The sequence below is a fragment of the Pseudonaja textilis genome, chromosome 3 (genome assembly GCF_049901715.1).
Source record: "Pseudonaja textilis isolate UNSWEBS1 chromosome 3, rPseTex1.2, whole genome shotgun sequence".
In the NCBI taxonomy this organism is placed as follows: domain Eukaryota; kingdom Metazoa; phylum Chordata; class Lepidosauria; order Squamata; family Elapidae; genus Pseudonaja; species Pseudonaja textilis.
Genome location: NC_141992.1, coordinates 140,507,359 through 140,533,245, shown reverse-complemented (window position 1 = coordinate 140,533,245; position 25,887 = coordinate 140,507,359). Strand labels below are relative to the sequence as shown.

The following is a 25,887-nucleotide window of genomic DNA, read 5'->3' as shown; positions in this document are numbered from 1 at the left end:
AGGAATCCCACCTGCCCTCAATGAAGCTCATCTGTACTGGCAACACAATTTATGTCAATGTACTTTCCCACCAACAATAGGAGGAAACTACATTAAGCTGTTATCCTGAATGTTTCATTAGCCTCACTTCATATTTTAGAAATCCAGATAATTTGAAAACCCATTTCATAATGTATACATACATGGATATCCACGGGGCAGCAATATGTGTAAGGATGTATGTCATCATAAAATGATACAACTTAAGATACTTATACCAACTGTTGGGACATTAAATACATGAAGGTAAACATTCCTATAAGTTTGGTATCATTATGGTTTCTGGCTGTTGTTTGTGTGTATACCTGTGTACATGTGTATAGAACAGGGGTCGCCAAACTTTTTTTAAAAAAAAGCTAATATAAAGCTAATATATTTAATATAATTTTTTATGTTAAATATAAATTATATATGTACATGTATATGTATGTATGTATGTATGTTTTTGTGGGTACTTACATGTATGGCATTCAGCTTTGTTCGGGTATTTTCCCACGTCATTGTAGTTGTGCTTTTAAAGTTGTAGCAACATTTCGGCAGATTCTCATCTGCCATCATCAGGCTTCTGTATTGTGTTCATCTTTAAGTCAGACTTTCACAGCCGTTTCTGTTTTAAATTTGGTGCTAGCTGTGCCAGAATGGTTTTTTCTTAATCCTGATTGGTTGGGAGTCTTGGTCTGTGTTTATTGGTCTTTGCTCCCACAAAATGGACTAAATGCTTTTTCAAATTAGTTTGCTGTGTTTTGCTTGATTGGTGTTTCTAATATCTTCTGTCTGTTTTGTGGCTATTTTTGTGTCTTGATTGGCTGGTAACATTGTGTTCCTTTATTGGAGGCCTTTAGTGCAGCTTGGCTCCAAGTAAATGGACGGCTATCATTTGTTAGGAAGCTAGCTTTCATTTGGGTGCCTGGTTGGGGTGTGTTTGAGCTGGAGGTATCAGGGGGAGTCTGTTTGTGCCCAGGTGTTTGGCTGGCTTGTGGTGTGGAGATTTTTTTGTTTGAGAGTGCAGGCTTCCAGGTAATTGACAGTCTGGTGGAGTCATCTCTTCTATTCATGCTTTCAATATATATAACAAATATATATATTTGTTTTCTCAAGTTTTTGCGGTATTTATATATATGGTATTCAGCTTTGTATTTTCCAACGTCATTATAGTTGTGCTTTTAAAGTTGTAGCAATGTTTCAGCAGAATCTCATCTGCCATCATCAGGCTTCTGTATAGTGTTCTCCCAGACGAACACTATAAAGAAGCCTGGTGATGGCAGATTCGTATGTATGTATGTATGGTATTAGCCGATGAACAACACCAAAAAACCGAACTACACACTCTCACCAACGTACTTACAGCCAATGGATTCCAAAGAAAGAAGATTACCCACCTAATCCAAAAAAAAACCCCAACCAAAATCCAAGACAGAGAACAAGAAAACGGCAAAGCCCTCCTCCCATATATAAAAGGCACTACAGACAAAATTAGCAAGATCCTCCAAAAACACAACATCAAAACAGCATTCTGCACAAACAGAAAAATATCCACCATCCTAAGAAACCCCAAAGACAAAATCGAATTAGAAAACCAAGGAGTATACGAAATCCCCTGCACTGCCTGCCCTACCACATACATTGGACAAACTAACAGAAGAATAAGTGCACGCATTGAAGAACATAAGAACTCAATCAAAAAAGAAGAAACGACCTCTTCCCTGGTCCAACACCTCAAAGCCACAGGACATGAAATTGATTTTAAAAATACCAGAACTATCGCCAAAACCGAACACTTCAACAGCAGAATAATCAGAGAAGCCATAGAGATAGAAAAACGCCCACACAGCATGAACAAACGAGATGACACCTCCCGCCTTCCAGCCATTTGGAAACCCGCCCTCATGAACAGACGAGTACCTAACATGAAGAAGGACACTGGACCCACACCCATGAGAGCCACACAAGATGCCACCACCACACTTCCATGTAGAAAACATACTCCCACCCATTCAGAAAATGAGAAACGACCATGGACCAGAATCTGCACTGCAGCTGCATCACTACCCACTTCAAACCCCTCTGAGCCATACATGAAGCAAACCGACACTCACTATGAAGATGCAACAGGACCACGAACTAGAAGCCAAACAGCAAGATCACAACTCTCCAGCTCAAATCCCCCAGCAACTAAGACTAACCTGAGCACAACCAAGCCCCACCTGAACAGAACACGCCTCCAACCAATCAGAACACGGCTAACCCCCAACCAATCAGAACACAGCCAAACCCCTACCAATGAGAACACACCCCCACCCAATCAGAACACAGCCAAGCCCCCACCCAATCAAGTCCCACCCCACTGGCAGTTAAAAGGAGGAAGCAGCTGCAATCTCCATTACTCTGAGAAGCACAGAGCTGGAGACAGAAGCCTGAAGATGATGAATGAGACTTCATCGAAGCGTTGCCTAGATACTTCAAATCTTACGCGGAGAAAACCCAACAACCAAGATCTACATATAAAGATCAGAAAACAAATATATATATATATATATATATATATATATATATATATATATATATATATATATATATATATATATATAAAAGTTTTAGAGTACTTACATGTATGGTATTCAGGTTTGTTTGGGTATTTTCCATATCATTATAGTTGTGCTTTTAAAGTTGTAGCAACGTTTCGGCAGAATCTCATCTGCCATCATCAGGCTTCTGTATTGTGTTCGTCTGGCATTATGGCACAGCGTAGGCTAGCACCAAATTTAAAACAGAAATGGCTGTGAAAGTTTGACTCACAGATGAACACAATACAGAAGCCTGATGATGGCAGATGAGAATCTGCCGAAATGTTCCTACAACTTTAAAAGCACAACTAAAATGACATGGGAAAATACCTGAAAAAAGCTGAATACCATACATACATACATACACACACACACACACACACACACACACACACACACACACAAGCATACACACATACACACATACACGATACACACACACACACACATATACACACACACTTATTTAATTATAACAAAAATGTAAATGCTTAATGATAACAAAATAAAACGTTCCGGGCTGGAAGCCTCCCCCCACCTGGCACCTTCCAAAGAGACAGAAGAGCGGGCGATGTGTGTATGTGCGTGTGTGTGTGTGTCTGAGCTGAGCTGAGGGGCCTCGCGGTAACTGCCGCTGGGAGAAGCAGAGGCAGAAAGGGGGCTTTGTTCTCCTTGGGGGGCAGTGCCCCTTGGCTGCCACTCCAGGGGCTTCTCAGCAGGCATCTTCCTGCAGAAGGACTGCCGTTCTTGGTGATTAATTGGGGGAGGAAAGAGGGAGAACGTGGGAGCTCCTTTCAGATCCCAGGTGGAGGATTGAGAGGCTCAGATCTGCAGCCGAGGAAAAGCTGAGGGGGCTCTTGCAGCGTCACCTGGAGACAAAGTAAGGTGTTCCTGGGGGCACTTCTCTCACTTTAGAACTTTGCTGCCAAACCCAACCACATCCAGTGATTATTTGGGGGTGGGAGGGGGAGAGAGAAAGCATCTTTCGCATTACCAGGGGAGGAAAGGAGATGAAACAAAGCTCACTCTTTCACTGAGACCTACAAAATGCCAATCTACCATGTTCCAGGAGTTCTTCGAAATCATCAAATGCTCCACGTGTAGTTCTCGTGCTTCCTGGCTCAGGTCCGAGATGCATGCTCCCACACACGGCGGCGGTGGCAACAACAGTGTCCTCCCCCAGCACCTGCTGTCAGCTCTCTCCATTAGTTTTCTAGCTTTGAATTGCTCCCGGCTCTCTCTCTTTCCCCCCCCCCAACCACGTGCAGGGAGGAAAAGAAAGGGAGCCGGAGCCGTGCACAGATCTCCCTTTTTCCAGCCCTTGCTGCCTCTCTCAACATTGAAGCCTCGGAAATGCAGGCAAATCTGCCACCGTGGTAGAGCCCTGTGTTGCTTGCTTCTCCACTACTGCCTCCTCCTTCAGCACCAGTTCCTTCTCTGGGTAGGGCAATTCTTAACTAACCGAGCATGCTAAGGCAACTCAGGACGCTACCGCTGCGGTGGCCTTGCCTTCGTTTCCAAGGCTTCGATATTGGGAGAGGCAGCAAGGGCTGGAAAAGGGGACAGCTCTGCATGGCTCCATCTCCCTTTCCTTTCCTGCCTGAATGTGGGTGGGGGTGGAGGAAAGAGAGAGAGCCGGGAGCAATTCAAACTGGAGAACTAATGGGGAAGAGCTGACAGCGGGCGCTGGGGGAGGGGACTGCTGTTGCTGCCACCAGCGGGTGTTGGGGCTGGTTGGCACATGCATCTCAGGGGCCTGACTCCAGGGTCCCTCGGAGAGCTGGGAGGCGCAAGGACTGCGCAGCCCAGATTAATTGCTTTTGGGGGCCATTTTTTCTGCGTCTCACTAAAAATTTTCCATGGCCCACTGGTTGGCGACCACTGGTATATTGTTTATATATTCTAAAAACTATGGTTTATTTTGATACTGGTTTGTCGAACAAGCCAGTCAAACCAAACATTCATGAACTTTTTTACAAACTTCTAGTTTGTTTTCCACTTTGTTTTAAAAGTTGTTCTAATTCACAATTTGCAATCTATAAAGCAACAACATAGCTTAATTTCAAGTATGATTTCTTGTCCTCGAGCAGATTATGCATTTTTTTAAAAATAAACATTGTCATTCCACAAGTGTCATTTACACCTCTAGGAACAAATAAAACCTGTTAAGGCTTAGTGCAAACTACAAATCCATTTAGAATAAATAAAACACAGTATCTTCTTTTGGACCAGTTACAGGTCCATAATTATTTAAACTTTATGAACTTATAATATACATCTGATTGGATGACAGCTTAATTTGAGAATGTCTGGAATATTAAGTAAAATATAATTGCTTAATTTCAAATCCAGAATAAAAAATGTAAAATAATTTATTGTATCTACCTAACCGGCTACTTCATTGATTATCAGTCTGAAAGCCAGTGTAGCAGTTGTGAAACAGGAGAAGTTAGAAAAGTGGCAAAAGGATAGTCTTACTCCTTTTCAAAATAACAAAGAAGCCTCAATGACAAGCAATCCCATTAGGGCAGTAAATGTAATACTCTCATAACCACCAATCTTCATGCTAATTTCTCTGAAGTATCTCTTTAGACTCAGTTTTCAAAGATTTCAATTACAGTCAAAAGGAAACATGTTTGGTCACTGGAAATCTAATGCCTCATCACCAAATTACTTTGCCGTTCAGTTTCTTTATTGAGCATTACACATATGGGTAATAAAAAGTATGTTGTAGAAACTACAAAGCATGCTTATTATCGTATCAATATTAATGAAAAGTTGGATTAACCATCAACTTGAATAAAGCCTGTTTACAGAATTTAGAGATACAGGTAGTCATCAACTTACAACTATTCGTTGCAAGTGAAAAACTTAAAAAAATGACTCATGACTATTTTTCACAGTGACGACTGTTGGAGCATCCCCACAATCATACGATCAAAATTCATATGCTTGACAACTGGTTTATGATGGTTGAAAGTTTCCCAGGGTCATGTGAGCACCTTTTGTAACCTCTGACAAGTCCGATTCACTTAACAACCATGTTACTAACTGAACAGCTGCAGTGATTCACTTAACAACTATGGCAGAAAGGTCATAAAATAGGTGAAACTCACTAAATAAATGTGCCACTCAGCAACATAAATTTTGGGCTCAAGTGTGGCTGTAAATCAAGGATTACCTGTATTTGTTTATCTTTCACAATATTGTAATTTTTTGTGTTTTTTATTTAGCTCACAAACATAAAGTTTACAAAAGATTTGAACGTTGCATACTTTTTTGAAATGATGCAGACCCACAGCTTCCATATTGTCATGATAAAGTACTGAAAATTAACATAAATAATTTTTAAATATGAAGATCAACTGTAGTACAATTTTACTGACTTTATTTAAGGTTTTGGGTTAAAACCTTCCACTGAGTTTTTTTTGCTAAGTGGAAAGATAAAGATAATGAAGAACATATATTTCAGGGTCAGTGTATTCCACTGGACAGGAGAGTCCTTGGTGAACTATTAAGTAACTCCAGATTGTGAGCTCATCTCGAGTTAGTTTTTGTCATGGATTTATCTTTAAAAAGAAAAATAAGTAGGCCAATGTTAAACAATTAAAAACCCTACCATTACCTAGCTATCTTAGAAATGATGCAGAATTAACCCTTGTTAATACTAAAGACAAAACTTGACTTGAAGTCATCTGTACCTTAATATTCACCTCATGTTCCTAATGTGCTTTCCCACCATTCTTCCTCTATGGATTTTTACATAATATAGCAAGGATCAATCACATAATTCTTCTTCTCTTTCTTCTTATTTTCTGACTTTTTTCAGAACAACCAAAGGTTGATGCACTGATTGTGAAGAAATTCGCCAACTAGCTTGTTGCCTGAGCCTGATATTGTGGGCTAAGAGAGAGTAACTTGCCCAAAGTCACCTAGCCAGCTTTGATGCCCAAGATGAAACTGGTTCTTAAACTGGTGCCTTAACCACTACACCAAACTAGATCTTGTAAGAGTTATAATAAATACTATGTTGTATCTCCTATTCCATTTTTTAAAAAAATTACATAACATTCTATGACAATACAATTGCCAAAATCTAAAACTAGAATATGTTTTAAAATTATTGATTTTATTTAGGTTAACTCAAAATTTACAGTAAAGTGCTCAGCACCAATTCCTTATTCTTTTCTATTTTGACTACCATTAGCATGACATGCTGTACTTAAAACGACAGCCTGCACAATAAAATATTTGTGCCAAATGCATCCATGACAACACATACAGAAGGTTTGTAAATGTACAGGTGTATGATTCAAGGAAATTATTGAGTTTACCTCACAAGAACCTTATTTGCAATTCTCACCTGTGACTCCCAGATTATGCGGTTTTGACAAGAGAATTATTGTTTATCTTGAAGGAATTCCATTTCCTGTTGTAAAGATAAATTATATGAGGCTACCTTATGTTTAGTGTTAGGTTTAAGGTTATACAAAATTAAAGTTAATACCCAAGTTTGGCACTATATAATTATGCTAGAAATGACTTCCTATTTAGGACATCTTACCTTAGAGAAAAGTTTTTTTCATGAACACTGTATGGACAACCATTCCTTAAGTATTCTGCAACCAAAAATCCTTCTTATGCAACCTGGTGCATCAGTATTTATCGGGAAGAGTTTAGTTGCTTGATCATAAGCAAATAACATTATAACAACTTTAAATTTGAAAATATTATACTTCGGACAAGTTTCACTTAAAGATAACACTGAAAAGTATGAGCAAGTGAAAAGAATTTTCCAATTCCAAGGGGTTTTTCAGTCCCTGCAGAAATTTGGAAATTCTCTTCCATTCTTAGCTAGCTTGATAGCAGCCTATCTTTCTATTATTTTTATATTTACATTTTTTAAAACTTTGGATGAAAAGTACCAACACCTTATTTAGACATTCTAAAACAGTCTGAAGTGAGAATGCTTATCTTAATACTAAGTTTATCTTCTATGGTATGCAGACTTGTTTTATTATACATGAAAAACACTCAGCAGTCCAATCCTTTATCAGTCTATTTCTAATCTTTACCTTGGCTCTTCTTAAATCAACATGCTAACTAGTATTCTGTAGCCTGGACTTTTATACTTAAAAATTACTGAGTGTGCCAGATAAAGGTGTTAAAAAAATGGAGAACGCAACATATTTGATACACTTTTAGGCTTTTAAGAGGCCATCAAGACCTGTTTTTTTTAGCCATGTCCTGGGTTAAAATGAAGATGTCTGGAATTGGTGGTGGGTTATCCCAAGATAACTAAGGCACCAGGCTTTGTTCTGATTTTATGTTTTATGATTTTTTATAGTTCTGAGTTTTATTATTGTGTTCTTAAACAGGCCACCATGCAAATCTTTTAAATAAATACATAAATTTTATGTGTAGCAATATCACTACTTACAACATCATATCCCAATTTATAATCCTTCTACATAAATTTGTATGAATTCTGCCCTTATTTCTCACTACAATCCTGTTCTGCCTTCACAATCCCCTGAGCAGGCCTTCTTTCTGTTCCTGGTGTCTCCCTTGAGCTTTCATAGACCTAGCTTTATAACTCTAGAATCAGCTCCCTCCTTCCCTTTATCTTAGTGGCCTTTAGAAGAGGTTAAAAATCTGTTTATATGATGAATTAATGTAGAGCCTGGTTATCCCACCCTTCTCTCAATATTATTGTGTATTCCCAAGAGTATAGTTTTAATTATGAATGATATATGCTTGATCATATCACAAGTTGTTTCAAATATGTGTGTTCAATCTGACTTATTAAAATTACCCGACTTGTTTGGCTGTTAAATTATGAATTTTTATTGGATGAAATTCTGTAAATGATTTATTACAGTGGGTTAATTTGTATATCTTGATAAGTGCGCATAACAAATAAACAAAGAAGGTTTTGTACTTGAGAAACAAGGGAGGAATGACTGCTATGAATTGGAAAATCCATCAGGGCAGAAGCAGCAGAGTAGAACACTATTCTAAAGCTAATGCTGGAAGACTTAGGAGGGCAATGGCACCTTCAGCCCCCTAGTTGCAACTGGGTTAGCCAGCCTAGTTACATAGTTTGAATCCTCAATAAGGGGATAATCCTCAGCACTTCTTTTTTTTTTTAATAAATAAACTTTATTAATTTTACTTTAAAAAAAACAACAGCACAGCTACAAATTATATACAACAAAAAGACAAACAGGTCTTGGCATAGGCCAAAAGGGAAAGAGAGGAAGGCTTGAGAGAGGAAAGAGGGAAAAGTAAGGGAAGGGGGGGAAAGAGTAGGGAAAACAATTATAATAAAACCATATTATTTTTTTTAAACAAGTTTTATTGATTTTACAAACAAACAAACAAAACAAAACATCATTAAACATTAAAAACATAAAACCTCTTTCCATTGTAGATCCTTACAAGGCAGGTAACATATTGCTTTATATCACGTACTTATAATTTATCCCATTTCCATATAAACACGTAAATTCCCTTTACCAAATTCCACATTGTTTCTCTTTAATCATTATTCAATCATATTTCCTTTCTGATTTATCTGCTATCCAGTCATCAACTTTATATTTTCCTCTGGCTTGTTTATAATTATTCTCATCTAGTCTTCCTCCGAGATTTTATTATTTAATTCTTAATTAAACACACACACATAAGACATAGACATAAAAACATAAAACTTTCTTCTAGAAAGTAACTTGGCCCCAGATTACCTCTTTTTGTATGGACTCAATTGAATTCATGCTCTTCTTATATACCATTACCCATCTTATTTACCATTCTATATCTATTATATAACTCCTCTCCACTTTTGCCTCATCCTAATTCTGTTTTATATATTTAATCTTGCTTTAAAAAAAATATTTTTATATCTTTTGTCCATTTCTCCATTTACATCTGTCTCATTTCCAATTTAAGAAAGAATAGTTTCCCCTGGAATGACTAATCGGAGTATGATGCCTTTCTATCATTCCCCTAAGTTAAAATTTAAAATAACACCTAAATCCCAATCAGATTCTGCTTAGTACATTCTACTATTTCAAAAACCAATACTACAATAATAAATCCATAACAATCAACACATTAATCCATTAAACTCTATATTCAAACTAATATTTTAAACATTCCCTTTAGTATTTTATTAAAACTTATTATCATTCATTATTAAACCTTTTAAAGTTATACCTTGATATTTTAGTCCTTTATTAGATCTTAAAAAGTTCTGATTATCTACTTATAATACAAATACCACTATTACAATACTCATGTGCACTTTGCAGAATCCCCCCTTTTTTTAAAAAAAAATATCCCATATATTACCCATTATCCCTAAAAAAAGTTTCCTTTTCTCCATTTTGTCTTATACCTTTGTAACTTTTTTCCCTTTCCTTCTTAGCCCGCCTAAACTTTTTACCCCCTCCTCTCCAAACCTCTGCCTTCTTGATTTCCCCTTTCTGTTGCATTCCTCTTTCCTTTTGCTTTCTAGCATTCTGTTGTTTTTGCATCTTCTTTTCTCTTTCATAAACATTTTTTTATTTCTTAAGTCCTTCCTTTTCGCTCCTCTCTTTCTCCTTTCTTTCTTAGTCACACCGTTTAATTCATTAAAAATGGCTTCTTCTTCCTCGGCTTCTTCCAGCTGTTGTTTAATTTGCTGACACATGACAAGCGCCATATCTAGAAAACAAAGGGCTTTGACACACTTCCAGTTGTTGGCTTCGGTGACAGCAGGGATTCGCCTTCTCTGCGATCCCTGCTGTGCTAGCCGCCTTGGTGCCTCCGATCCTGACGGATTTGGAGGCTAAGGCTGCCCTGTTGGGGCAGCTGAAGATAGGGGGGATCCGGACAGGGATGAGGGGCGTCGCAACCCCCACCCCAGCCGGCAATAACCCCCTTCTCTCAAGACGGTGCAGCGGTGGTCTTTTATGGCCACCATAAAGAAGCTGGCAATTGGATAAAGAATGCGGAGGAGGGAGAAGGAGTTTTTTTAAAGAAAGTTTTTTCTTGGTCGAACTGGGACCTTAAGGACATATTTAACACCTGGGAAAGTAATGACTTGGAAGCTATAATGTTCCCCGATTGATGTTTTCAGCTGCAAGAAAAGTGACGAAAAGGGGAAGTCACTCTCCCTCCCTTATGGAATTAACAAATGGACAAGGAAACCAGCCTTTTGGTAGAAGGTAAAACCTAAACTCCTTTGTTATAAGTGGGAAGGGAGAGGCTTGGGAAAACAAATTTTTACTCTAAGACTTTGCTGGAGGAGATGCCTTGAAGATAAAGAGAATAGAAATTAATTCTAAGAATAAAACCATATTTTTTGTGACTGTCTGTAAGGACCTTTCTTCTTCAAAACTATCGTCGGCGGTGCTTTTCTTTATCTCTGCTTCGGAGGCCCTCGGCCTTAATTTTCCTAGAGGTGATCTATCTTTGGTTTAGCCAATTATATAAAGGATTCCAATTGCTATAATAGATTGAAATCCTCAGCACTTCTAATGGAGCAGAGAGACTTAGAAGTCTTCTGCAGGAGATGTAGGATTCAATCAATCTCTCAAACAAGAGGTGGGCCAGGTAATTTTGGGGAAATGGTAGGAGGCTTGAGAGCAAAAAGCAGCTACATATCTAGTGACTGGAACTACCTAAGTGTTAATCATTTTGATAGTATTTCCACCACTGAGTTTGAACTTTAAGATCTTCTTTGCTCTTCTGATTTATTCACTGCTAATCTTCTTTACTTCAGTGTGCTTAATGTTGTCACTCTGGAAGGTTCTCAGGCATTTGTACTGATCTTTACTTAGACTTCAGATGTTATTTCCATAGGGCAATTCGATTCTTTCAGTTTTCAATATTTTCCCGTTGATGATATGGGTAGCACATTTGCAGTAACTGGGCTGTATACCTGGACAGTACTGGGTAGCAAATCCATTTCAGATGATGCTTTTTTCATAGTTTCCATATAAAGCAGTTGGGAATAGCCTGGCAGAAGTTTCTGATGTTTGATAGACATGGCCTGACTTGTTCAGTCTTGTTGGCAGAGGAATCAATGAAATGACAACTGCAATGGTGATAGTGAGTCTCCTTGTAAAATGTTAATCTCTCCTAGTCTGTCACCTCTGACCAACAACTATGCTTTCCATGCCGTTGACTTTTGTACAAAGCTTCTGATATTTCCAGGAACTTGTGTCAAATGACAAGGAGTCAAATTCCTTCTTGTAATCAATTATTATGGTTGGTTGCACAGTCAGCCAGATGTTTGGTATTTTGTCCACCAAAGGACCTGGGACAAACAGATGTTGTTGTCTGATGGTGTCAAAGGAATTGTTGCGGATATAAGCTGTTCCAAGTAAAGCTGTATTATGCTTGGCTGCACAGTCAGTTGTTTAGATTGAATTTGCCATTTTTGTCCACCTATCACGTTTCGTACTACACAGAGGAAGGTGAAGGAGCCACAACTGTCAGTTCTTTAACTGGTGTTGCTCCCCAAACACATCAAGTTCTTCCCAGGAACCTAGGGTGTCATAATGTATAGGCATACGTGCTGATCCAAGCAGTGTGGCTTTTTGTAATCGGCTGATGAAAATTTTGTCAATATGCAAAAAGTTTAGATTTTCTAAATGCCATCCAAGATTTTTTGAATATTGTTTCAAATTCAAGATCATAATGCAAGTTAATAAATTTGCAATTTTAAGTAGTATGCTTTCAAGAAACTGAATTTATTCTATATATTGAATATGCTGAATACATTTACACACTATTATTAAAATATTTATTTTAATGTATGTTGTTTAAATGTTTTTCTCTTATTATTGGGCATCTAGGCCTCATTAAACACAAACTTTTTTTAAAAAAAAACCCTGTATAGAGCAAAATCTATATTGCTGAGGCTATTGTTCATTTCTGTCAGACATGTGGCAAAATCTAAACTACCTTAAATGTTTTTCTCTTATTATTGGGCATCTAGGCCTCATTAAACACAAACTTTTAAAAAAACCCTGTATAGAGCAAAATCTATATTGCTGAGGCTATTGTTCATTTCTGTCAGACATGTGGCAAAGTCTAAACTACCTTTTCCTTTTTATTCTCTTTGTAAAAGTCCCAAGAGAAAAACCCTTCAAAAACGTAAGGAAGTACTTCTTTCTCTATTACATAAGCACCTTCTAAAACAAAGCAAAGAATGCCAGAACTTGTTATTTAGGAATGACATTAATTTTCTTTCACCTGCCGCGCTATTTTAGTTGAATTTTTTTAGTAACATTTGATCCTTCTAAATGAAAACTAATGAAAATAGAAAAACAGAATACTTTAAACAATGCTAGCAGAAGAGTAGACAGATTCTTACTGATAAGTATATTAGAAAATCAAAATGCCCTAAGCAAATTAATACAGCATATATCATGACCATGGTTGCTTCAAGTGAGATGGACAGTGAATAAATTTAAAAAATAAATATATTTCTACATGGGAAATCACTGTTCAGCATCATTTTGGAAACATAGCCAGTGGAAAGATACACTATTGTCTGTCTATATGATGCTTTATAAGGCTAATTTAAAGTTAGAACCAATATTTTAAAATAATTATCAATGCAGCTTCTCAATAATACAGAATTGTAAGGATCACACACTGATGAGTTTTATAAAGCCACCTGGTTTGAAATGTAAAGAAAAGTCCAGAATCTTTGGAAAAAATATATTCATAGAGTTTTCTCACCACTATTAACAGCCAGACATTTCCTCTCATTTGAAAAAAATATCTTTCCCTTTCACACATTAGCAGCTACTTAGGTGTCTTAGAAGGAAATTAATGTAAAAATAAACATTTCTAAAAGCCACAAACCCTGCAAACTAAGTATTTCAAGAAGCCTCCTGTAGTGCCACCGTCTGTGTACGCTATGTAGGGGGCTTGAAGCTGCCACTATCACCATCTTTCCAAAATAGGAAAGAAAATGGTGACAATTGCTTTTTTTTAATCCAGCGGGCAGCAGAAGCTTTAACGGGCAACCCCAGGCCTTCGCTTCAGGCTTTATAATGCAGTATATACAATAAAAAGTGAGGAAGTTAAGTACAGGTAGCCTTCGACTTACAACAATTCATTTAGTGATCGTTCAAAGTTACAATGGCATTGAAAAAAGTGACTTATGACAGTTTTTTACACCACCATTGCAGCATCCCTGTGATCGCATGTTCAAAATTCAGATCTTTGACAACTGACTCATATTTATGATGTTTTCAGTGCCTTTTGCGATCTTCTGATGAGCAAAGTCAATGGAGAAACCAGATTCACTTAACAACCACCTTACTAATTTAACAATTGCAGTGATTTCACTTAACAACTAAGGCAAGTAAGGTTGTAAAATGTGTCAAAATTCACTTAATAACTGTCTCGCTTATCAACAGAAATTTTGGGCTCAATTGTGGTTGTAACCCGAAAATAACCTGTATAAATAGCTGTTCCTCCATTTGTCGTGTTGAATAATTTCCCTTCGATTGACTGCAAGCTCAATCTTGAACTGAAATGCAACAGAAATCTATATTATAAAAACCTCAGTAAAGTCTTTATAGCTTAAATTGTGCAGTTTTAAGTACTTATATTCCAGTTTGTTGGATTTTTGATCCATGCGTAGAAAGGAAATGAGCTTAAATTGTAAGCTAAAAATATATGGCTTTAAAAAAAAGAATGTATGGAACCAGATCCCAGCTGCAATGAATTTACATTTTCAAATGTCCTTGAAGCCTAACCTGGATGTTAGTGTAGTATATAAATCACTACTAAGGCAAACGCCATCATCAATGGCATAGCAGCAGATGCTCCTAAACTAAACTTGCTGGCAACCATAGCAATCTGTGGTTCCAGGGGTAGGCTGCTACTGGTTCACCCTGGTTCGGGCAAACAGGTATCTAATTTTATCATTTTTAATGACTGGCTCAATGAACCAGCAAATCCCATCCCTGGCTGGCCCTGCCCACCCCACCCAGTTTCCAGCCCCCAGAGCCCGGGAAGGCCGTTTTTGAGCTCCTGGAGGCTCGAGGAAAGCCTCTGGAGGTGAGAAGAATGAAAAATGGGCTTCCCGGAAATTCGGGAAGGCTGGAAACGGGCCCTTTTCTGGCCTCCAGAGTGTCTCCGGAGCCTGAGGATGTAATTTTCACCTTCCCAGAGGCTTGAGGAAAGCCTCCAGAGCCCGGGGAGGGCAAAGCCCCCTGACATAGTGCAGAAGCTGACTAGGCCACGCCCATAGCTACAAGAAGTGTCATTGTCTGCATTAAGTATCTGCTTCTTCAATTTCATTCAACTCCAAACCTATATTCATATAGCTTCCTACATAAATAACCCCATCCACTGAACTATGAACATTTTGTAGGTTTTAATGAATCTTTGCAAACCCAGTCACTTTATGTCATACAAAACAAACAAATAAAACTCCTAATTTTGGACAGGTCTGTTATTCGACTTATGTAACCTATGCAACAGATTTGCTTGATCTCATCCAGGTATTTGTTTACTGGATGTAAACAAATGACTGAAGTACACTAGAAATGCATATATCGGTCTCCTTAATACTGGTATATGAATTTACCACATTTTACATTACATTGGCTTTTAGCATGGCACTACCAGAGGTTTGTATATTTGGCGTTATGTTCAGATCAGTGCATGGACCACAGATTAAAAACAAAAAGAAGTTGTTGCAGCATTTCATGAAAACCATCCTTTTCTCCTTCTAAAACAGGGGTGTCAAACTCAATTTCACTGAGGGCCGCATCAGGGTTGTGTTTGACCTCCGGAAGCTGGGTTGGGCTTGGTCAGGGTAGGCATGGCCAGCTCAACATCACTCGTGTCGGGGGCGTCTATGGCGGCCCAAGCACTCTGTCAGCAAAAACAGGCTCTTGAGCTCCATTTTTGGCTGTCATGGCCTAAATCTAAGTATCCCCGCAGGCCAGTTCCACCTTGAGTTTGACACCCATGTTCTAAAACTACTTATTAAATCCTAAGCTCACCTTCAAGCAAACATAATATTGTGTCAAATTATAGGGTAACACAGATTTTCCTATCTATTACGAGATTATAACAAAATAATTTTCTACTGAACAGATTTCACAGGCATGCAATGCATAAAGCCAGGACAAAATATAAATGGAATCATCCATTTTCTCACTGACATCCCCTCTTCTCATTTGCCAGCCAAAAGCTGCTCTTACTAAGGCTTTGAACCAATCTTTTGCAGAGAATGTGAAATTCGGCTGAGTTGTACGGTTCTACCTTTCTTGAAGCTTTAAATAACCTTTTCTCTCAATCCTTCTCTTTGAATCCTTTAAATATTGGGCTTTACAACAGACTGATCTCCCTGTTAGCAGTTGGATGAATGCCTAATAGAACCAAAGTAGTTCTCAGTAGTTGTGCCAAGTTTATACAGTTGCCAGGATTATGGTAGCAAACCATTTGTATTTACAAGTAGAACATAGCAATGAAAAATACATTGAGTCTGAATATCAAAATAGAGTGAAAAGCTAACAAATGGCTAATGCAGAGAGACTCAACAAAACAAGGTATAAAGTTAAAGAACATCTAGATTGGCCCTCTACTAGTCATTTCCTGAATATACAGAACAGACCAAGAAAAAATGTTACTAAGACTCTGATATTACAAGGTTGGGAAGGGGTCGGTGTAGGATAAAGATAGAAAAAAATAACCGTCACATTCAAAATATAGAAAGAGGATAGTAAAGTTAAGGATATTAAAGGATATAAAGTTAAGGATATTAAAAAGGTAATGCAAAGGAGACAAAAAATTTCTGGTATGTATTTAAAATTCCATCTTCTGTTTAGCATTTCCTTATGATAATAACAAACCTCAAGAGTGTCCAAGCAAAGCACAGCAATTATACAACTAGGTTATGAAGCCTCCCAGTTTTTTCCCCTCATCCTTGGTTGACATATAACAAAGCTAAAAAAAATTGGTATCAAGTATGTGTTTTGATATAGCAGATTTTAAAAGTGAATGTACAATTGAAGCCAGAAGCTTGAGCTTAATGGATAAACAACTGGAGACATCGTGTGGAACTTTGTTTTTATATATGGTAACAGCAGAAAGACTTTATATGCTCAAAGGTGGAAGGACTTACAAATACTTACAACAGAAGATTGAATGATGAAGGTAGCGTAATTGAGGGAGTTGGTGAAACCGAAAGTTTTGATGAAAAGAAAATTGTATTTCTACTTATTTTGATATTTTTGGACATTTTCAAGAAAGTGAAAGAAATGAAAAGTTGATTTTAGGATTGTAGGTAGAATTATATTGGAAATAACGTAGGCAAATGTTAATATAGAGTAAGGTTTGATGTAATTTTAATTTATAACTGTACAAAAAAGTGAAGTCATTCTTTTTCTTTTTTTCTTCTCTCTCTCTCTCTCTCTCTCTCTCTCTCCTTCTTTTTATTTTTTTTCTTTTAACTTTTTAGTTTTATTCTTTAGAACCCATATAAAACATATACTCATGCATTCAGGATGTATGTGAATGGAGAAATTTTTTGCTTTGAACCCAAAAAACAATCCACTGTGTTCCAGAGGTTTTGAAAAACCATTTTCAGTTTAAAACACTTTAGGGTAAAACAAAATCCAGAGGAGAAAGTAGAGATCGGGTGGTGTATACTGTCTCCCCACTTTCCATTCGCCTCTGTTGTCTCAAGTGCAGCATAACCCACTGGCTCATGTGCCTTAAAGTCTTCATAATGCCCTATATTCATTAGCCATTACCACCCTCACACCATGATATATCCAATGGTCACCTGTTCCACAATCTTTCCGGTGATGTCCCTCCTCTCAACCACCAATTTCGCAGAGTGGTGTAACTCACTGGGCTGCCTAGATCATTTGATCTTGATCACCCCTTCCCTTCCTTCCAGTGGTAGGATTCAAATTTTTTTTTACTACCAGTTCTGTGGGTGTGGCTTGGTGAACGTGGCAGGAGAAGATTACTGTAAAATCTCCAGTCAGAGGTGGTATTTGCTGGTTCTCCGAACTACTCAAAATTTCCGCTACTGGTTCTTCTCCAGAACTGATCAGAACCTGCTGAATACCACTTCTGCTTCCTTCCATCTCTCAGGGGTTGAAGTCCTTAGCTTCTTCTATGCTTCTACCATCACAATTCCACTTCTATCCGAATCAACTCATTTTATTCCATGCACCATCCCAAAGATCAAAACAGGCACAGTTCACCCAAAGCAAGCAATTCCCTGTACAGTTCATGCACATGACATTTTTCATATTTCTACAAAGCATTTTCTGAAACACAGGACAATATTTAAGCAGGATTCTAATAGTTAGAGATAACAATAGTATTATTTTGTTGTGCAACTTTGGTTCTAATATGCCTTAATTTTAACATATTAATATTTTTATTTGAATGTATGAATCAGAGTATACAAGAGTTTATGGCAACAGATAGGCCTCAGCTAAATTTTATGTTACTCCCACCTTAATTTAAAAAATCAATTGCAAGAGATCCTTTGAGAAGAGCACTTTATCCCTTTATTGGAAATTGCTATAAGACAGACAGAGGGAGGAAGGAAAAAGCAAAAACAATGGATATTAAGCCTAAGAAAATGTGGCCTTTTACAGAAAAAAAATAAGCAGGGGTCCCAGGATTTCATAGTACATGCTCTGTACAATCAATTTTATATTAATCAATTCTCTTAATGTTGATATGTTGATGTGACATCCTGACAGACATAAAAGCACAAATAATTGCATGCTTGTTATATCTTGATATTTCATTTTGCACAGAAATCCCCTATCTTTCTGTTTTTATCTTGTCACAGGATATTGTGAGAATTTTCAAGAGTGAATAGCGATGTACGTTCAAAGATTCTGTGACCGAGTTCAATATTTGTTTTTATTTGTAATAGTGTAAGATAGAAAAGCATTGATTTCTCTAAGAATTAGAATCCTTCAGCTAGATAGCATCAGGTCTATTTTAACTGATGGAAAGCACTATCAGCTAAAGCAAATAAACCCATTCTTTTTCATATTTTTTATTTTAGAAGACAGTAAAATACAGCAAACAGACTTTTGATCTCTTCTATGTAAATGTGTATGTGGGCTGCTGTTTATGGGAAAATTAATTAAGAGCTTTAAGTACCACTCTCAGCTACCAGAATGTTGATTTTCAAATCTTCTCGTTTGGAATCGGCTTCAAACAGCCATCATCCAATGCTATACCATCTTCATCTCTGCCCAGTGATCTCTATGCTGTCTCTCCTCTGGTGATCTTGAATCCTCCCTGAATCCAGATCTATTCTTTAGTCTGAATTTGCTTAATGCCATGTTTCCTTACTAGCCATTTTCTCCCCTCCTCCTTCTCTGATCCCAACAATAACTTTCTCTGTTCTTGCAAGCTCCTTAGCAAGACACTCTATGCATGCATTAAAAAAAAACTTTAATTTTTCTCCCAGCTCTTTTCCACCATCAGATTATCAACTGAAGGTACAGTTTCTATGCCTGGAAGATCAAATCTCAAAATGGTAAACAGTATTTATCTACTCCATTCTTTCACCCTTACATTTGATCTCTTGATTTGTAGACCAAAAAAACATATATTTGAATGTTACCAACAAACACAAGGCTTCACTTTTAAAAGAAGAATCTGTAAGGGTCAGAGCCTAAATTAATGGGAAAACATATCTGGATTTCATGTGTATTTTGAATTATATTTTGTAAATGAAAAGAAAAAATATTACTATTTTGCCACTGAATTTCAGCAGTGTAACCCTGAGACTCTGAATGCCATTAAAATAAGACTGTAACTCTACATGAATAATCAAAGACTAGTGTACTGGAAAAGTCCAATGTTTTTTTAAATGTTTAAGTGCATTTCAAACTTAAATCAGACATAAACCTCTCTGTTATTCAAAACTAATGCTAGGGGATGTAATTTATGAAAAATATAGTAGCACAATTTTTCAGTACTCCTGGGAAGGTAACATAAAAGCAAGACATTCTAAAAACGGAAATTTCTTCCCACTTCTACACCTAAAAAAGTACTAGTAGGACAACCATGTAAACACAATAGTGTTTCAAAGATTTAATGTGCAACTTTTTAATATGTATGTATGTATGTATGTATGTAAAAACTATAAACATACACTCCTTAATATCTCCCAAAATATCTATGTATAAGAAGATGGATAAAAATGGATACAATATTCATTAACTGAAAAATTACAACTATAAAATATTATAGAAAATTAGGCTGTATTAAATAGGCAGGTTATGAATAAAGTACATTTAATTTGAAAAAATTTGATATACCTCTTAGAGCATCTATCATATATAAACTATTTAAATAAATAAATCATGTCAGTATAAAAGAACATTCATAACAAAGAATGCAGAACACTATATCAAATAACAGCAGGCACCTGTCTTTAAACATAGGCTGCATCTAATTTTATGAAAGAAAGTCCAGGACACAGCACCGGCTTTTACTCACACAACCCTGCTCCCATCACCTAAGTATACAGGCTTCATGTATCAGAGACCGGATGATAAAGAAAGGACACAGACATACACACCTTTGTATTTATATATAGTATATTATCCTTCAAATTAGACCGGCCTCTATACACTTCATAGATTACTATTTCCACATTCAGATTGAAGTATATAGTTATATTGCTATAATGTTTGCGCCATGCAATTTGAAATGCTTATTATCATTCAGTCATTTTTGAATATTTCTCAATAAAGCATTGCAAATTAACAAGTAATTTCTAGTTATTCTGACTGGAAGGTTAAGAAAACTGATGGAGGATAAAGTAATTAGCACTTATTAGTTTAAATAACATTATTTTTCTCTTTTGGGGGGGTATTTTTTATGGTATTGCTATAACTGCAGAAATTACTTGAAACACCCCAAGGAGGTGCCTATGATGTAAACCAAATAAGTCATATGAAGTGGAGCAGGGATTTTTCAAGACTTTTTGGTCCTGGGCTGGGGATATCTTGGGTGCTTATACCACCAGTTTCAAACATTTGTTTTAAAATGGTGGGAGAACATGGCAGTGATTTTTGCCAGGTTCTAGACAACATTAAAAGGGGGGAGACTGTGTTAAATCTGCTTGGCCTACATTACAATCTCAAGTCAAGTTTAACTGTTACAATTTTGCTCCTATTATGGAGCTGTTTACCTTATCAAATTAATAGCATTGCAATAGCCAATTCCCTATGAGTAGTTTGTTCAGTAGTAATAGTGGTCTTAATTATATGATTATTTTTATAGAATAATCTTCTAGATTTTATTTTAAACAGAACATTTTATAGTTATCTCCATCTCGTATAAAATTATACTATATTGTATGAAGCCATAACAAAGCTAACACTTCTAGGTATGTCAGTAATCTTAAATAAATGGATTACATTAGATTACACTGTTATGTGTTTATGCTTTGTGGTAGCTACCGTGTTTCTCCAACAATACGGCCTCCCCCAATTGGAAGTCCCAGCATGTTTTATAGGCATGAAATTAAGCCCCTCCTCCCAAATTAAGGCCTATATTAAAACATGCGAAATGGGGGGAATGGTGGGGGGGCTTGCCATTAGGAAGTACTTTTGTTGCAGCCCCGGATATGGTGCTGCCTGTGTTGACCCCGATACGAAGTGCCCCACCAACACTGAGGTCAACATCCAAGCCATCGCCGCCCGCCCGCCCGAAGATGCAAGGTGGGGAATTAAGTCACCCCCCAAAAAGATGGCCTAGCCATTTTTGGGGGGCTCAAAAAAACAAAATAAGACCTGGCCTTATTATATGAGAAACATGGTAAGTATTTGGAGGCTTGAGTCAGCTGAGTTGAGCAGCCATACAAATAGAATATACAAACAAATGTCAGCGACAGAGAAAATTGCACTGTAATCCAAGCAGATATTTCATAAATCCTTAAGAAAAGTAATAATTGATAACTTAAAGATGTTTGTAGTTACTATTGCTACTCGACAGTTACCGTAAATGTCCAAAACAAAAATCAAAACAGTTACAGATTTGCAGATGAGGTAACAATTTGATTTTTCTTAAGCAAATATCTCCGGCTGGATTCATTCCTCATGTTAAGTCACGCTTCATTGTTGATTAACCCACAATATAACCCTTAGCCACAGTAAAACTAAGTGTGAAATCACCTTAATTTGCAAAAATCTTTTATGGCTTTGTTTCTATAAATACAGCAACAGTGATAAATTCGATCATCCATGATTACTCAAACAATAATAATTCATCAAGAATACTCTTATACTACAGGTAGTCCTCAACATATAACCACAACTGGGTCCAGAATTGATGGTTGTTAAGTGAGTCATGCCCAATTTGCTGTGATTGTTAAGAGAAGTACTGCAGTTAAAAGACTCATGCAGTCATTTATTTAATCTGGCATGACCTAGCATGTCAGAAGCTGGCTGGGAAGGTCACAAATGGCCATTAAATAACTGTAAGATGCTGCAACCATCATAAATACATGCTGATTGCCAAATGCCTGAAATTTGATCTCATGACCAAGGAGATGCTGTGATGGTTGTAAGAGCAAGAACCAGTTGTACGTCATTATTTTTACTGTCATTGTAATTCTGAGCTGTTGCTAAACAAATATTTGTAAGTCAGGGACTACAAGTATAACATCAGCTTTGCTGTCTCTTCCCCCCCACCCTCTTCCAAAGTGTAACAGAAGAAAGGTTTTTCAAAATTACAGTGCGAAGTTCTGGAACAGGTATTATTAAGGCCAGAGACTGATAGTTTCTGTCTGCTCTAAATTCCAGCACTGTTTTAGATCCTATCTTCTTTCTTCCCCCCATATACACATATAGAACAACAAATTATGGTTCACTCAAAGGGTCTTATTCAACAAAATTTATGGATATAAAATGCAAAACAACCACTCTCATATTTTATAATAATAGCATCTCAAATACACTGTGATAATGTTGTTGGTGTCTGCAAGTACTGTAATTATATTTTTACCCTAAGAAACTTACAACAACTGTCTCTTTTGGATAATATTTGTATGATGTTTCTTCATTTAACTGGGCAAATCAAGTTTCTCACTTGGATACATTCGATATTCAATTTTTCAACCTATCATATTAATACTGTGTTCAGAAATGCCTATGCAAATTTTCTTGTATAAAAGGAACAAGATTTAGAAGAGAACAAGTATTTAAATTATTTTCATTTATTTTTTGTGGGGGTGGGGTTAGATTAAATCAAGAAACAAATTGAAGAAAAAATGGAACGTACTTACCAATATTTTATTATCTACTTTGTCGCTCTTGACTTCAAGCTTAACTTTCTTTTTCACAGAGATCTTTATCTTCCTACCAATCACATCCTTGACACTTTCTGAAACAGTAGAAAACATAAAATACTTTCAGTGTTCGGAATCTGAAAGAATTTATATATTTATATTATTATTTTATCCCCAAGTAAAAATTCAACATAAATAAATAAATGACATTGTTCCTCTCAGATTAATAGCTCCAAGGTGAAATATGACATGAACTCTATTTTAAAAAGTAAATCAAACTCCCCTGTGTTTTATGGGTTGACTGTAAAGATTAAGAAATGGTAAAGCAAAAAAAGGGGACAAGTATCTCCTCCCAAGATACTTTTCCCCTCACAATCATGTGAAAAAATAAGCTTGCCCCATGTCCCAAAGGTGTTTTTTTTTCAAGAGGCAAATAGACTTTCTGGTTTTTCTTAGAAGACATTTCCTTTCTCATCCAATAAGCTTCTTCAGCTCTGAAGAAACGTCTTCAAAGAAAATCCAGTTGCTTCTTGAAAAAAAGCACCTATAGGACAACCATGACCTGGCTGACTGAGAATCTCCTATATGCTACAAACAAGTATACCCCATTTCAATTTTTTACTGTTTCAACTCACAGATATTTTACCTTCATTTCAACACTACAGATGGAGGGGTGTATCAACTACAATAGTATCACACACCATTTTCATTTTGTAGTCCACTGTGTAATTTAAATAAGTATCAATGCAAATTTGGAATATGAAAAAAAGTTAAGTACACACTGACATTTAGCATTACCTCAGATAGCCTAAGATTAGAATCAGACACTCAGGTGTAAATGTTTAGAATATTGTTAGGGAGGATCTGGGAGGAACCTATCAGACTTTTTGTTTGTTTTGCTTGTTGTTGCTGAAATGTGTGGTATCACCATTTCTAGACTGAAATTGCTTATAGGTGTCTACAACCTTCAGAAAGAACACAGTGGTGGGATTCAAATTTTTTTACTACCAGTTCTGTGGACGTGGCTTGGTGGCCGAGGCAAGGGAAAGTTACTGCAAAATCCCATTTCTTCCCCACTACACTAACCTGCTTTCCAGCTCCGTACTCCTATGCAGGGCAACAAAAGAAGATCCAGCCGATCAGCTGGGACTTGGGAGGCAGAGAATAGATTGGGGGGGGGGCAGTCAGAGGTGGTATTTGCCAGTTGTCTGAACTACTCAAAATTTCTGCTACTGGTTCTCCAGAACTGATCAGAACCTGCTGAATACCACCTCTGGAAAGAAGGTTGTAGACACCCATTCATCTGGGAATGAATTTGAAGATTACCAAACAATTAAGCACCAATGATTCCACTGTCTAGAAAATCTTCTACAAATGGAGATTTCAAACAACTGCCAACTTGCGTAGGCCATAGTTCAGCCAGACAGCACAACAAATGACATTGAAATATGAGAGCCTAGTGGTTAAAGCACCAGGCTAGAAAGCAGGAGACCATGTGTTCAAGTCCTGCCTTACCCATGAAAGCCAGTTGGGTGACTTTGGGCCAGTCTCCCTTTCTCACGGGTTGTTGTTGTGAGGAAAATAGGAGGAGGAAGATGTGTTTGTAAAAATAATAAAGACAGAATACAAATAAATAAATAAGCAAATAAAATATACAAATAAGTCTCAGAATTTCATCACAGATAGCTCTATCCATGAGCAATGTCAAAGTTCATGAGGGCATGATTACAAAAAACCCTGCACAAATTAGATTTATATGAGAGATGTGCCAGAAAGAAACTTTTACTCTATAGAAAGAACATCAGGGCAAAATTAAATTTTGTTCCTGAACACCTAGGCAAAGATCAGGACTTCTGTATCAAAATGCTTTGCACAAGTGAGGTAATGTTAAGAGTTATTTGGCCAGGGTGACAAAAGACATTTAGTGAAAATTAAAGAAGGCATTTCACTAGAAGAGCTTGATACCAAACCTGATACAGGTAGTCCTCAACTTACAAGAGTTTGTTTAGTGAATTACGTAATCAACATTCAGATACTTGGCAACTGACTCACATTTATAATGTCTGCAGAGTCCCCAGGTCACATGATCATATTTTGCCACCTTCTGATAAACAAAGTCAATGGAGAAGCCAGATTCACTTAGCAACTACGTTACTAACTTAACAACTGAAATGGTTCACTTAACTGTGGCAAGAAAAGCCTTAAAATGGAGCAAAACTCACCAATAGAAATTTTGGGCTCAATTGTGGTTTTAAGTTGAGAACTTCCTCTATTGTAAAGAAAACCTGGTGGTGGAAATGTTAGTTTGGGGTTGCTTTGCTACATCAGGACCTGGGACACTCATTATCACAGCACTCACTGTAAACCATTTACTGTACCAGATAGAGCTAGGCCATCTGTCAAAAGATTGGGACTGGACTGAAAATAGACCTTGCAACATGACAATAGAATAGAATAGAATAGAATAGAATAGAATAGTAGAGTAGAGTAGAGTAGAGTAGAGTAGAGTAGAGTAGAGTAGAGTAGAGTAGAGTAGAGTACAGTTGGAATTGACCTTAGAGGTCTTCAGTCCAACCCCTGCTTAGCATTTCAGACAAATGGTTGACCAATCTCTTCTTAAAAACCTCCAGTGTTGGAGCACTTACAACTTCTGGAGGCAAGTTGTTCCACTGTTCAATTGTTCTAACTGTCAGAAATTTCTCCTTAGTTCTAAGGTTGCTTCTCACCTTGATTAGTTTCCATCCCTTGTCCTGCCTTCAGGTGCTTTGGAGAATAGCTTGACTCCTTCTTCTTTGTGTCAGTCCCTGAGATATTGGAACACTGCTATCATGTCACCCCTATTCCTTCTTTTCATCACACTAGACATATCCAATTCCAGAAACTGTTTTTATATGTTTTAGTCTCCAGTCCCCATATCATCTTTATTGTACTTCTCTGCATTCTTTCTAGTGTTTCAACATTCTTTTTATATCGTGG

The 25,887-nt window shown here is 37.1% G+C and overlaps 1 protein-coding gene across 4 annotated transcripts in view; it reads right to left on the bottom strand.

Annotated features, from left to right (window-relative positions):
* Positions 1–25,887, bottom strand: part of CARMIL1 (capping protein regulator and myosin 1 linker 1) — a 130,720-nt gene that overhangs the window by 95,844 nt on the left and 8,989 nt on the right. For all 4 annotated transcript variants that reach the window (XM_026699503.2, XM_087930970.1, XM_087930971.1 and 1 more), the window contains exon 2: positions 22,909–23,006. In XM_026699503.2, coding sequence (XP_026555288.2) covers positions 22,909–23,006 — 98 coding nt within the window. The remainder of the gene's footprint in view (positions 1–22,908; positions 23,007–25,887) is intronic.